This window comes from Paralichthys olivaceus, chromosome 8 (assembly GCF_024713975.1).
Source record: "Paralichthys olivaceus isolate ysfri-2021 chromosome 8, ASM2471397v2, whole genome shotgun sequence".
Classification (NCBI taxonomy): domain Eukaryota; kingdom Metazoa; phylum Chordata; class Actinopteri; order Pleuronectiformes; family Paralichthyidae; genus Paralichthys; species Paralichthys olivaceus.
In genome coordinates, this window is record NC_091100.1 from 16,165,133 (window position 1) to 16,178,943 (window position 13,811).

At 41.3% G+C, this 13,811-nt stretch overlaps 2 protein-coding genes and 1 non-coding gene across 4 annotated transcripts; 2 read left to right on the top strand and 1 right to left on the bottom strand.

The window, feature by feature from the left end:
• Nucleotides 1-86: 86 nt before the first annotated feature.
• LOC109627706 (importin subunit alpha-1) lies at nt 87-7,519 on the bottom strand. 2 transcript variants are annotated; one of them, XM_020084456.2, is made up of 11 exons: nt 7,412-7,519; nt 7,004-7,107; nt 6,757-6,897; nt 5,799-5,887; nt 5,227-5,495; nt 4,847-4,941; nt 3,604-3,867; nt 2,898-3,131; nt 2,460-2,642; nt 1,229-1,378; nt 87-317 (listed from the first exon to the last, which is right to left on the bottom strand). In XM_020084456.2, the coding sequence occupies exons 2-11, from the start codon at nt 7,067-7,069 to the stop codon at nt 231-233; spliced, it is 1,578 nt and encodes a 525-aa protein (XP_019940015.1). In that variant the 5' UTR covers nt 7,070-7,107; nt 7,412-7,519; the 3' UTR covers nt 87-230. The 2 variants fall into 2 exon arrangements, with proteins under 2 accessions (XP_019940015.1, XP_019940014.1); XM_020084455.2 differs by having other exon boundaries at nt 7,345-7,481.
• Nucleotides 7,520-7,728: 209 nt separating this feature from the next.
• On the top strand, nt 7,729-7,801 carry trnar-ccg (transfer RNA arginine (anticodon CCG)). Its single transcript has one exon. It is a non-coding gene; the product is annotated as a tRNA-Arg (tRNA).
• A 1,136-nt stretch (nt 7,802-8,937) lies between these two features.
• On the top strand, nt 8,938-13,792 carry LOC109627461 (UPF0450 protein C17orf58 homolog). The gene is made up of 5 exons (XM_020083986.2): nt 8,938-9,092; nt 9,682-10,371; nt 11,266-11,352; nt 11,512-11,703; nt 12,353-13,792. The coding sequence occupies exons 1-5, from the start codon at nt 9,020-9,022 to the stop codon at nt 12,538-12,540; spliced, it is 1,230 nt and encodes a 409-aa protein (XP_019939545.2). The 5' UTR covers nt 8,938-9,019; the 3' UTR covers nt 12,541-13,792.
• The last annotated feature ends 19 nt before the right edge of the window (nt 13,793-13,811 follow it).

A 13,811-nucleotide genomic window follows, 5' to 3' on the forward strand; every position in this document is an offset into this window, starting at 1 on the left:
CCTCACACATCTTTTCACCAACTAAATCAAGCATGTTTCCCTGTTCATATCCTGCTTACATCTGAAACACAAAAAGCCCCACCGTATTCATTTATAACATTTATTTACAAACATTGATCCAAAGAAGGATAGTTTGTCCTTGTACAAGGCTCAAATGTCCCAAAAAAAATACAAAAATAAAAACAAGGTACAAATTTTCTTTTTATGTTACAAAAAGCAGAGTGGACACGTTAAAATTTAAATGGGCTTTGGTCGTCGGGGACCTGGAAGGCATAGCCATCTGCTGTCACCTCGGGAACCACAGAATCATCTTCATTCTGAAAGAGGAGGGACGGAAGGAGAGGAGCATGAGAGGATTAATCAAGTCTTAGCATGTTTTGGGGATGGCATCATGGGCATGGATTAAGACAGATCCTGCAGACAATTTCTGCCAGCTAAGACAGGGATTCTATTTATAAGGAAGATCATGAAAGTAAAGTAAATACGTTTGGGTTAGTGACTGCAACAAGCATTTCTTGTGACAATAGCCAACTACTAGCTCATTTTACTGTATGCTACAAAATAACTCACATTCATTCTTTGGCAACAGTTAAACAGAGGAGGAGTAAACAGACAGTTAACCTCTGCCAAGCAGCTGCCACTGCCAAGACTGTCATTTCATCTGTGAATGAGTCACGATTGATGTAGTTGTTCTTCTGCCAGTCTTTCAATGTTTTTGTTTCCTCAGACTGATGACGGAAGTTGTTCATATCATATTGTATCAAACTATACAAACACACTTGACACAGTGCTCGCAAAATTCAGAAGATAATATGCAGTCCCTGTGGTCATTATAGAGATAGTACTGCAGCTTAAATTCGTTTTTGACCTGTAAAATAAATGATATATGATTGTTCTTTGATGAAATACACTAATGGTGATTCTAATATCACATTAACTACCAAAATAATACAAAAAGAAAAATTACATTTATAGGTTCAACATGGCTCATTAGGCCATCCACTGTTCCAAACACTTCTAGTTGAAAAGGTTAACACCTTCTAATCAAAGCAACTGCTCATGAGTGGGTTGATGAGTGTGTCTTCAGAAAATACTTATGTCTAAAGTTAAACTTTTAACAATTTAAAATTCAAGTTGCCTTCATAATTAAATCTCTACGGATCAACAGAGGTCTAATTTTCTACTACTGTGCAGCCAGTTTGCAGCAGCACCAATCAGTAACACTTACCTCTTCAGAGAAAAATCGGTCGATAATGTTGAGAGAGGACTTGTACACAGCTTCGTTGTCATGGGACTGCAGCGCTTCAATCTTGTCCAAACCACCCAACTCCTCGACCATTAGGGACAGTTTCTCAACCTCACCTGCTTTGTGTGCCATCTGTGTGGAATAGAAAAAATATATAAGTCCGTTTCCACGCCACAAGAAAACCTGTGACATTTTAATCTGACTGTCAAGCATCAATCTGCATCACTTCATCTTTAAAGTAATAGTCCACCAAAAAATGAAAATTCCCTTATTATCTACTCACTTCTATGCTGACGGAGGGGTGGGTGAGGTTTTTGAGTCCACAAAACACTTCTTGAGTCTCAGGGGTAAACAGTGTTGCAGCAGAATCCAATACAACTGAATTTGAAGGTGAATCGTAATAAAACAGAAAAAACATAACATGCCTCCATACTGCTTGTGTGGTGTCATCCAAGTGACCTTATGCCCCGGCATTCATATTCAACTGAAAATGAGGTAATATAAACAGTTTTAATCCCAAATGTCCGCTGATATCTTCCTAAAAGGTGCATTCCCTGACCCTCGGATGCAACATCATGTAGCTACATCCACTAGCTTAGCCACTTTAAGGCTTAAAACAGAGTGTAAATGACCTAATTTCAAATCGAATATGAATTTAGCGGCTCACAGACACTTGGATGACACCACAAGAGCAGTATGGAGGCATGTTATGATTTTCTGTTGTTTTATTACCTCTCAAGAAGAGGACACCATTAACTTCAATTGTATGGGATTCTGCTGCAACACCGTTTCCCCCTGAGACCACAGAAGTGTTTTGTGGAGTCAAACACTTCACCCACTCCTCCATCGGCTTAGTGGTGAGTAGATGATGAGTGAATTCTAAATTCTTGCTTTTTGTGTGATTCTCTTTGTGCTGTTAAAATCAATCTGAAAACACCACAATTCCTTTTTTATCAGTCATTTATCATTTTATCAATCATTACTGATACATTACTTTTACTGTCTTTTACTTTCACTTCCTATTACTTAATCAAATATCTAAATACACTGAGATGAATTGTTAAACTATAGCACGCTTCAGAGATTAGACAAATTGGGGGTAAAATATTCTCAGACTCTTAACTGCAGCATTTTAAGACAAATTTGCTGTGAACATCTCCAACACACAGAGAGCAGTATGGTTGAGAACCGGACTTTGTAATTGTATATATACCTGTAAAATATTGTAGATTGCGTCCAGGATGACCAAGACAATCTTGCTGTCTTTGACTGTCAGTAGGTCGAGCAGTGGCCCCAGCACATTGCATTGGACGAGATAGGCCACTTGTTCCAACGTTCCTCCGCTGGTGTAATTGCTGACAGCCCACACTGCCTCCTTCTGGCTCTTGAAGTCTCCCTGAACAGAAAATAAATCTGATGCTTTAGGCCAGAGCAGTCACTAAAGAATCACTAAAGATTTACAACATGAGACTTTGTGAAAAAACACACTATGACACCATGATACATTTATACCTCTAATAAAATGTCTTCATAAAACTATGCTGTGTCTGCAGCATGGCAGAGAAAAGTTGGAGAAATATAAGTGGCAGTGCTAGATTCTCATTTGAATCATGCTGCAAGCCAGCAATGGTTTCTGCTTTTGCCTTCTGACCTGTTGGAGGATCTCCACCAGGATGGGCATCAGCTCTGCATTGACAACCTCCTGGATCTGGGTGTCCTTGCCAGCTGTGATGTTGGACAATGTCCAGGCCGCTTCTTTCTGGATGTTGGTCTTTTGGTGACGCAGCAGGCTGGGGAACATTGCCAGGGCACCTGTGTTCAGAACACACTGGGTCTGCTCATCCGTCCCAGTCACAATGTTGCCAAGTGACCGCAATGCTGGAGTCTGGGGAGTAAAGACACGAGAGTCAGTAATTTTAAGTACTCACAATTTACTAATATATGCATGAGAGACGATGGTGATGACAAAGATTGAGAGCGATTTGACTTGACTCTAACTTGACCTGCCTCTCCGAGGGCACAATGCTGGCAATGACAAATCATGTGCTTGATTTTCAGGTTTATATCTCATTGCACACATGACTTCTTTAGCTTCATGATACGGGTGAACTAGGCAGGTTTTAAATGAGGGACACAGTAGATGGATACAAAAGAGGAGGCTAGACTGATGATGATATTTTGTGAAGGTACAGTACAATGACAACTTTTGGACTTGAGTAAACAAGCTAGTACATTAAGGTGCATTAAGACTTTAACTCAAAATTTTATAGTGACAGAAACAGAATCAAAAGAGCAGGAACTTCAAATGTCAGAAATGAAAGCAACCTTTCAGTTGAACAAATCTCAACACCACATACCACGATGGAAAGCTCTTCCCAGGTGAGAAGCTGCACCAGTCGGGGCACGAGTCCAGCCTGCACAACCACCTCTATTCTCTCATTGGAGCCATCAGTCAGATAGGACACTGCCCAGCAGGTGTCGGCAAGGACCTCATCGTCGTTATGGTTGAGGAGGCGCACCAGGGCCGGAAGCAGCTGTTGTACTGCCACAAGAGGAGGGGCTGGGTCCTTGTTCCGACACAGGTTGGACAGCGTCCAGGTGATATTGCGCAGGTAGCCACGCTGGTAGGATGGGTTAAAGGTCATTTATTATTTTGCAATATCAACATGCCATAACATGATAATTGTTAAGAGTAAAAGTTACAACAATCTCTATGAAGAGGGAAATTTATTACATAGAATAAAGTCAGAGATTTTTCTCAATCCATGAAACCAATCTGTGATTTCAAGTCAGAAATCTTAACTAATGACTATGATTTAAATACATGCAGAAACAATGTTTCACAGTAGGAGCTACTGAGTGCAAATCACTGAATGATATTTCTAAATGGTGCATAATCAAAACAACTTTCTCAGCAGTTTGTAAAATGCTTCAAATGAACTTTTCAACAGAAATGAAGAACTTAACACTACATGCCAGGGTGATGAGCCCTGTTGGGGCTAGAATGCAGTGAATGTGAAGTTAAATTTACTCTGTTCCTGTCTGGAATTATAGGACCAACAACAGGCAGGTAATCAATCCAATAAAAAAAAGTACTTAAGATTTTTAGAGAAAAGAAAACATAGGTGGCTTATTGCAATAAATAATCTATTTGGCATCAAAGTCAAAGGTAATTACAATGTCTATACTGTATCGATGCTTAATTGCCAGTGCTAGACGTGTTTACTTCCTCTCGTTCCCCATTTTTTAAAAATTATTCAGTTTATAGGTGATCAGATCAGAAGTACACTGTTCTAAATACAGGTGAATCTATAGAGCTGCACTTAAGGGCAGTAAAGTTCTGTAGTGTGATAATTAAACAATATAATGGTGAATTTCCAACAAAATCAAACATCGATTTTAGAGCCATTGTTACACAGTAACGTCTTCCTAATCTACCTGAAACATATCTGATTATGATGCCAGGTTTGTAACATGCGATATGCCTCAGCTGTGTTTGGATAGAACATACAAGCTCTTAACAAGCCTGTAGTGCCTGTAGTAATATACAAATGCACCTCAAACCCAGCAGTGCCACCATGTTGAGACATGAAAACTCACAGGAAACACAGACAGGTCAGGGGCCGCCAGCAGGGCCAGGAGTGGCTGGAGTCCACCATGTTTGATCACCAGGTCTCTGTAGTTTGATCCATCACCTAAGTAGGGAAAACATTTTCTGTCATCCTTAGTAAACAGTCTGATTACAACAAAGAAGAACATACCATGCCAGAAAATGCTTGTCATGAAAAGAATTAGGATTAAGTAGGTGGTTATCCCTTTGTTTGAAGAACCTTCTGCTATCAAAATGATCAAACAAGTTCATGCTCGAAATACAAAAATTCCATGGGCTCCATAAATCTCATAAAATGAACAGTGCACTATGTAAAAATGGGGCAACAGATGGATTAAATAAATTAGTCTACCACAATGAGACTACATACCTGCAATATTACCCAGGGCCCAAATGGCCTGTTCACTTATGTGTGGGTGGGGTGATGTCACCAGGCTGATGAAGGCAGGGATGGCTCCTCCTTCCACTACAGCGGTGGTCTGGGCTGATGTACCTGAGGCAATGTTGGTCAGAGCCCAAGCGGCCTCAAACTGGATGGGAGGGCATTCAGTCAATGCCAGAAAACCAACAAACCTTGGGATGAGGCCAGCAGCAATTATGCTGTCAATAGGTGGGTGCTTTTCTCTGGAGAGAACTTTTCTATACAGTTCAAGGAAAGACAAAGTGAAGATGTAGATTGTTAAATGTTTTTTAGTAATCACTGGCTGGAGGGCATTTCAAGGCATACGATGTCTAGGAGGTCTGGGAACAGACACATTGATTTCCTACTTAAACGTACAATATATAACTTCTGATGATGAAAATCTACCTGACCCAACACGGGCATAAATCATGTTCACCAATGAGGTAATGTTATATACATTTTATTAATATTGGGAAGCAAACAATAATGCCACAGTAATAATATATAATGGTGCACAGTATGATTCAAATAGATCTCACCTGGCTGCCTGTGTGGCCTGCAACTGATTCTCTAGGCTCTGGTCGTTGACACCTTGTACAAGCTCCTCCACAGACCAGTGCTGCTGTGGCTGTGGAAACAAAGGAGGATTACTTTTATGGCCATAGTAAACCTGGATCAAACTGTAGTTAAACATAACACGCAACATGGTAAGGTGGGGCATACAAGATCCAGAAAAAAATCTACACAGACTATGGGGTAATAGCTGAATACACCTTTCACTATAGAATAATATTGTTTGTATAAATAAGTATTTCAGTAAAGGGTGCTGGTAAAGGATGATTGCACGAGAATGTAGTTTTGGGAATATTGATAGGCAAAAAATATATATTTTATGACACAAGGTTAATTTACTGAGGATACTAATGTGCAAACGACATGTTAGTTAATTTAGTTGATAAAATAGCAGCACAATATAATCTTTATCAATAGTAACCTGTAACCACATGAGGAGGTAAAGCACTTAATTGTAATACTGAAGATTAGTGATTTCTCAAGTGTTTGTCATTCTCTGCTCATAATCTTTAAGAGGTTCAAGCCACAATCATCACTGAGGAGTAAAAAACAGGTGGTCAAACTTAAAATGTACAATAATTTGACGTTTACTGTGATATTGACCTAGCACAATGACAAGTTCACAATGAATCACAGTCGGTGAGAGTTAATCAACAGGGAAGTAATAAGTAATGAGCTTCACATTGTTTTCCATCAGAAAGACACTTAAAATTCTCCTCAAGTTCCTCATTGACTTTTGGCCACTGTGTGCAAACAAAACAGACTGGCCTCTCTATTATTAGCCTCTGAGGTCCAGACAGCTGGTGAGCTCATCGATAACCAATAATCAAATCAAACTGAGACATGGAAAACACATGGAAAGTGTCCCGCCAAACCACCGGGTCCGTGGATCAGATCAGGGGGTCTATCATGGGCTGTATGTACCTGTGCATTAGGATCGTTCTCCTGCAGAGGGGATGTGGGATCATCCTCAAGACAGAGGACGTTCCTCCTCTTGAAGATCTGATCATCTTTCTTTGCTTTACGGAGCTCCACGTTCACTTCCGCTCGCCTGCGCCTGAGCTCCTGAAAAATGTCGACAACAACAAAGTGTATGTATGGAAAGAGAAAAAAAAAACAACATGGCGGACGATTGTTTGATGAACGCGTGCGGCAGTTTGCGATGACTTACAGTGGCATCTTTCCCTTTGTTTTTGAACTGGGTGAGTCGAGCTCCGCTGTCTCCGACAGCTGACATTCCTGACCGATGAGCAAGGCACACGCTGTACACACTCCCTGTGGAAAGACGGAAGCTCTTTACTTCACGATAAAAACTGAACCGAGGTACAGGCGGCTACTTTTATTAGCTTAGAAAAGCTAACAGGCGGCGAATTAGCAGGTGAAGCCGGTTATCTAACACCATGTGGCCCAGCGCACACACAGTCTGCCCGGTAACACAACGCCCCAACACCCCGCTGTAATCCATGGAAATACCAAAACACGTTGAAATCACAAGCAACAACAACGACTTACAGAGTTAAACAGTAAAACACTGGTTTCTAATGGACATTAAGACGAAGAGCGGGAGCGCCGTCCTCACCGTATCGATCTGTCGTGGGGGTTTTTTACAAGAAAACTGACGTCACATATATAAACCGCCCTGTTTGTTCTGACTCGCAATTGGTTCCTTGGTCTCAAGCCCCTCCCCCTTACCCAGGGTTAAAAAAACGTTTCTAACCGTTGTCAAAGGCAACCGCAGTGAGTATCGCGAGATGAGCGCTCGCGGTGAATCAGTGAGGGAAAACAGCGGCTGTTGTGTTAACGCGCATTAAAACACGCAAACAACAACATTCCATAACACATCCAGTGTTTTCTGTCATTTTAAAGAAGGATGTTTCTCTGGAATGGCGACGTGATGACCCAGTGGCCTAATGGATAAGGCATCAGCCTCCGGAGCTGGGGATTGTGGGTTCGAGTCCCATCTGGGTCGTGTTTACTTTCCTTTTCAGGCCTCATACAGAACACACTGTCCTGCCACTCACACCAGACAACACGTGTATCTCCATATTCTGTTTAATAGTTATGAAAATAAATCACTATGTTAACAAAACTATAATTCCATTGTACACCCTGTTCAATGACAATAAAGGTGTTCTTATTATTTTTATTCAGTCAGCTCAGCAGAGCTGAAATGAGTAAAATGTTTTTGTCATCAACAATACAATGGTTCTGAATAACCCCACAATTAAACTCATTTTTCTGCAACTACAAGCAGCCACTCATGTGCTATTTGTTGCAAAAATAATTAATCAAATTGTATAATCTATTAAGCACAATTCATGGTTTGTCGCACTTTTCTTTAATTAGCTTTACTATGACTCATGTAAATTCATTTTTGTATAAATAGTGGAATAAAGAAGTTCTCTCAGGCAAGAAACATCACACATCTCGTTCACAACAAAAATCAGAACAAAGATAAAATGTAAACTATAAACGTGACTATAAATTTAAACATGAAGAAGATCTAAACAACACTAAAATAATAATAATAAAAAAATTAACGAATAAATAAATCTCATCTCATTATGCTGTTCACCATACAATTCAAAGAAAGTAGAAACTTTCAGCTAGGCCTCCAACTGCTCACCCTGCACTGTTAAATATATATTTTATAGTTATCTATATATTTTTAAACAGTGCAAAAAAATAAATAAATAAAACAAAAGTTAATTTCTGTTGTTTGAGATATTGTGTCCTCTGATTATAATTGTTCTGAACAGGTATTCCCTGCAAATCTTAGTGTCTGCATTGACCCACCAGAGGGCAGTGAAGAATAATGAATGTAAATACATTTGGTAAAATATTCTCACCAATCAAGAATGAAGGCAGGATAACAACCTCAATCATAACAGTGCAGTTGTGTATTATATAATCCACAAAACTCAGATATCAGAGGTTAAACCTAGTTAACCATTACAAACAATCCTACTCAGTGAACAGGAGTTAATCTTTGACGGGACTCCCATCTCCCCTCTTATATTGTAAACAAGCATTTATGAATGGAAGGAGTGTCACTGTGCTTATTTCTGTATCGGGGACGTCCCACCGCCTCCTTTTTCCTTCTCATGGTTTGAGAGGGCAATATAAAAATCCCAGGAATCCCAGCCCTGCAGCAGACCTGAGAGTGTGTCCACACTGAACATCCACGATGATGGGGACTATTTTGTTTCTCTTGTTTCTGGGGATTCCTCTCTACCACACAGAGGAGCATACTGTTAATGGTGAGTGTAGATTCTTTCACTGACAGTAGAGATTTATACAGACAGTTTTATATATTCTTATAGCTACACACACTTGTTGCTTTATGGTTGTCAACTTTATATTTTTCTTTACAGTAACAGTACAAGCATTTTATTTTATTCAAAATTGTCTCTTGTCCATAGAAAATAGGTACAGAAATATAATAATGTATATTGTATTATATTGCATCATATATACTGTATATATATACTGTATATATAGATGGATTGGAAGTTTTGTTTTGTGATGATATATGACTTTATTTGATTCATATCAAGTAGCACATGATAAGAATAACACACACACACACACTCACACACACACAGAACACAATCGGCCAATGCATGTCACACTGAGGAATGTTTCCAATTATTTCTCAGTTTAAATCATGTTAAATTAGATTGTGATCAACCTCTAATAACAAAATATTTGTCTAATAAAATATCTAAAAAAAATCTCCACTAAAGTTAGTTTTTAAAGAAACTCCACAGTTATTGTGCACTTTAAATAACTGTACTACAGTGAATATCAAAGCTGACTGCATGTGTTGTTTCTCTGTTTACACCTCAGAGCTCTACACCCTGATAGAGAAAGGGCAGAGCAGCTTTGTGGATCCAGCTCTGAGCAACCAGAGTCGGCAGCTGGTCAAAGAGTCCTCCCTGCCCATCAACGAGCTCCTGGAGAAGAGCGGCAAGACTGTCGAGTCCAAGTTCTCCCTCCACCCTCTGCCACCAGCTGTGTGGCCCAAGCACAGCGACCTGGCCCCCATACCTCGCCACCACACTCCCCACAACAAGAGCAAGAAGGGCCCCAAGAACGATCGTCTGCTGGAGCACAACAGCGAGAAAGCCAGGGGCGAAGTAGCCGGCCTGCTCCCAAAACCCCCGCTGACAGGAGCCACAGCTGCTGCTGCTGCTGCTGCTGCTGCTGCTTCCACCAACCGCACCATACAGAAGAGCAGCCAGGATGCCCAGTCTCACATCAGCCCTCCACAGCACAGTGAACCAGAGGGACACCCCAACTCCAGGCCCAGGGGTCCGCCCCTGCACACGCAGCCCCAGGCCCAGCCTCAGCAACCCGCCCCGTCTCCACGGAGAGATCACCCCAACCGGCGACTGGACCCAGAGGAGAACCGGCCGGGCAAGTCCAGTCTGTATCAGTCAGGTATCAGTGCAGCAGCCCGGAACAACAGCCGCCCGCCTGTCGTCTTCAACCGGCGCTCCTCCAGCCTGCTGTACCAGTTTGACATCCTGAGGCGAGGTACAGGAGGATTTGTTGCGTCCTGACCTCTGACCTGTGTCTTTATTCATGAGCAGTGTCATCTCTTGATGCTCCCTTTTGGGATAACAACATATTTAAAAATGACTGAAATTATGTAAGAGTTTATCCAGCTGGGAAAAATAGTTGTTGCTAAAGTATTTATGACCAGTAATAATCTGTGCATCCTTACCATGACCCTCAGCATTACACAATCAAGATGAGAAATGACTTTTAAACCAAACACAATGCTTTAGGATTAGTTACAGAGTGGGAAAACAAAAATACTTCATTTGGATTTACATTGTGCTCATACAAAATGTGTTTCCTGCAAAGATAATAGAGTCTGGCCTTATTGTAATGCTTTATAACTGTCTCCCAACATTTCCTGTCACAGAGTAAGAAATAGCTCCGAAACTGCTTAAAATGTCACACAGTGATATCATACATGTCAGCACATACATGTATATGGAGTTCACAGAGTTTACACATGGAGCTAAAGAGCTGTAATGCTATAATGACGATGATGGTTTCTCCCCCTTCCAAACGTCCCCCTGCCACTAATTACAACCACTGCCCTCAAATCTGGCTGTCAGCGTGTCGCTTTGTGTTCAGCCCTTCTGGGAGCGAGAGGCTGTAATGACACTGAGGCACAGCGGACGAGACCATTTTGATATTGTGCTCAAGATGAAAAGTGTAAGACCTGTGTGATCCCATCTCACATACCACCTCCTCCAGACCTCTGCTGCGGAGCGGGAAGTCTGAGTTCTGTAATGACAACCCTGTTGTTTCTAATGGCGCTCAAATGAGAGTCTGGCTCTGTACAGGCAATTCAATTCATTCTTCGTCTCATCCTCATCCCTCCAACCTGTCCTCTGCTTGTCTTCCCCTCTGCAGAGTCTGACTTCACACATGATGCCTTCTGCATGAGCGAGTGCAGGAAGGAGAAGGAGGAGAAAGAGTATTACTGTTACAGTGAGTTTGGTATGTATCCAATGAGAGACACATATGTACTGAACTGATCTTTCCAGTATGAAGTAAGAGAAAAGCGTATTTCTTGTGCAAATGTTGATCATTGATTTTCCTTCAACCCCAGAGTAATGAAGGTTTCTTACCAATTGTTTTTCCATGTCCCTCAAACAGCTGTGAACGGGATAGTTCATGACATTGAGGTGCTGCGTAAAGGAATATGGCTCATCACACTGATGGTGAGCAGCGACGGTTTCTACAAGATGAGTCGTCTCTACGTGACCCCGGACAGCTTCTTCTTCAAAGTTCGCCTGCTGGTCCTGGACACGTTCAAGTGCAGCAAATCCTGCCCCGATATCAAACTTGGTGAGTGTGTCAACACAGACGCCAAGAAAACTGAAGATCAAATCTGCAAGTGGGGTTCTGATGACCAGTAGCGAACCCTTTACTTACATTAAATAAAGAATAGAAAGAAAAATACCCTTTCATTGATACTTCATTCATAATATTTTTAATTGCTTATTTATCTGGGTCTGTTTATGGATGTTTTTAATGACCTGATTTAAGATGAAAGTTACATGTTCAGAGTTTGCTAAATCATATTGTTTATTAAGTAAATAATTGTTATTATTTTTTATTTTAAGTTTGTTAAGTACATTTCCTGAGACCCAGACATCTCTTAGAAGTTCCCACCTAAGTCTCCTTTTATGAGATTAACAGAGGCAGCAACAACTACTTGTGTAGTGGAACCACAGACTGTATGTAAAGATGGACTACATGACAGCTGCTCAAATGTGAAGCCAAAATGTCCCCCTAGTGGCTGGATGAAGTATAGGTCATATACCCTCCCCCTCCTCCATGTTAGTGGGTCCAAAGTACACATCGAGTAACTTTTTCTCAAATATGCTTCGGATGCGTCGTCCATCTTTATAAAGAGTCTATCAGTGGAAACATAAAAGAAAATGATTGTTCCCTTTTCCCTGGTGCTATAACATTGCCTTTGCTCGCCCCTCAGGGACCAGATACATTATAATGGGGCAGATCTACCACCGGAGGCGCCACCTTCCCAGTGACCTCCTGAACCTGCTGGGGGGTAAACTGAAGCCCGGCGACGGCCTCCTGCGGAGCAACAACTACGTCAAGAGATTCAACAAGCGGAGACACCAGAAAGCCCTGGAGGCCACCCGCACCAGGTGTAGGTGAACAAAACGAGAGAAAAAGAGACAATCGCCCCCTGCTGCAGGGGAAGAGACACTGCAGCTTACGCGAACTGATCGTAACTAGCCCCTCAGTGTTGTGCAAGAGAGAGGACGTTTTGCAGAAGGCATGGATTTACTTTCATAAGGACTGCTCTAATGTACCATAAAGTAACAGAATGTTTTTGAGACACTGAGGTATGTTTTCTCTTTTTCAATATTGTGGGCTTTTATTTTATTTTATTTTATTCGTCTGTTTAATAATCCAGTGTTTGTCATGAGAATCGAAAAGAAAGATCACATCAGAACCATCACACGAACACATACATGATCATTGCAACACTTCAGACAAACATGTTGGATTTTCAAAACTCACAGATGCTCACTTTTAGTATTTTAGTAAATGTCGGAACCTTGGATCTCGTCACACATCCTTTAAATCTCACCGATCCCTTTAACTAATGTATGATGCTTCTTCATTGATATGAATGCATTGTGTTGTATTGCACTGAATAGTATTGTTTTGTAACACCCAATCCTGTGCACGTCGTCCCTGTGGTTGTTATTGGTAAACAGGAAAGGGACTATTATTGTTACAATGACCAAAGGGAGGGATTGAAAGGCCTTAAAAAAGCAACAACCAACCCCAGTGGAGGAGGAAAAGGGAGAGAGAGCACAGGACCTTTGCTTGAGAGCGGCTTATTTTTCTAACTTTAATTATGTGTCCATGATGAAATGTCTACCCGAGTAGACGAGGACATCAAACAAGCCCACGCTGAATGAGGAAGGGGCGTGTTGTTGTAGGGACTAAGCCATAAGTGTAATCACAGGAATCTGATCCTCACCGCACCTGGACGCATGACGCAGAAAAGTGCTTCCATCACGGCTCCTCTTTGGGATGTTGGTCTTGTTTTCTTGACTACACACAAACACATGCTCCTTTGGGAATGGCCGGAGCAGCTCAGAAGTGGCATTTAAAGTATTTAGGTAAGATCAGAGGAAAGAGGAGGGCAGTGACGAGATGGAGGAATAAAGAGGGTTATGTAGAAATGGCACAGGGTGGGGATTCAGGCAGGAGCGGGGATGTTGGGTCTGTCTGTCCTGAGCAGAAGAAGCTTCTTATTTAATCAGAAATCTTGATTGTAGAACCACGCTGAGCTTGTGCTTCTTATGAAAGGAAAAATATTTGCACTGAATGCTTCAATTGTTTCTCAATACACAAACCCAATAAAAATGTGTATTTGTTTTCTACTCTACAACCCCATGAGAGATGTATTT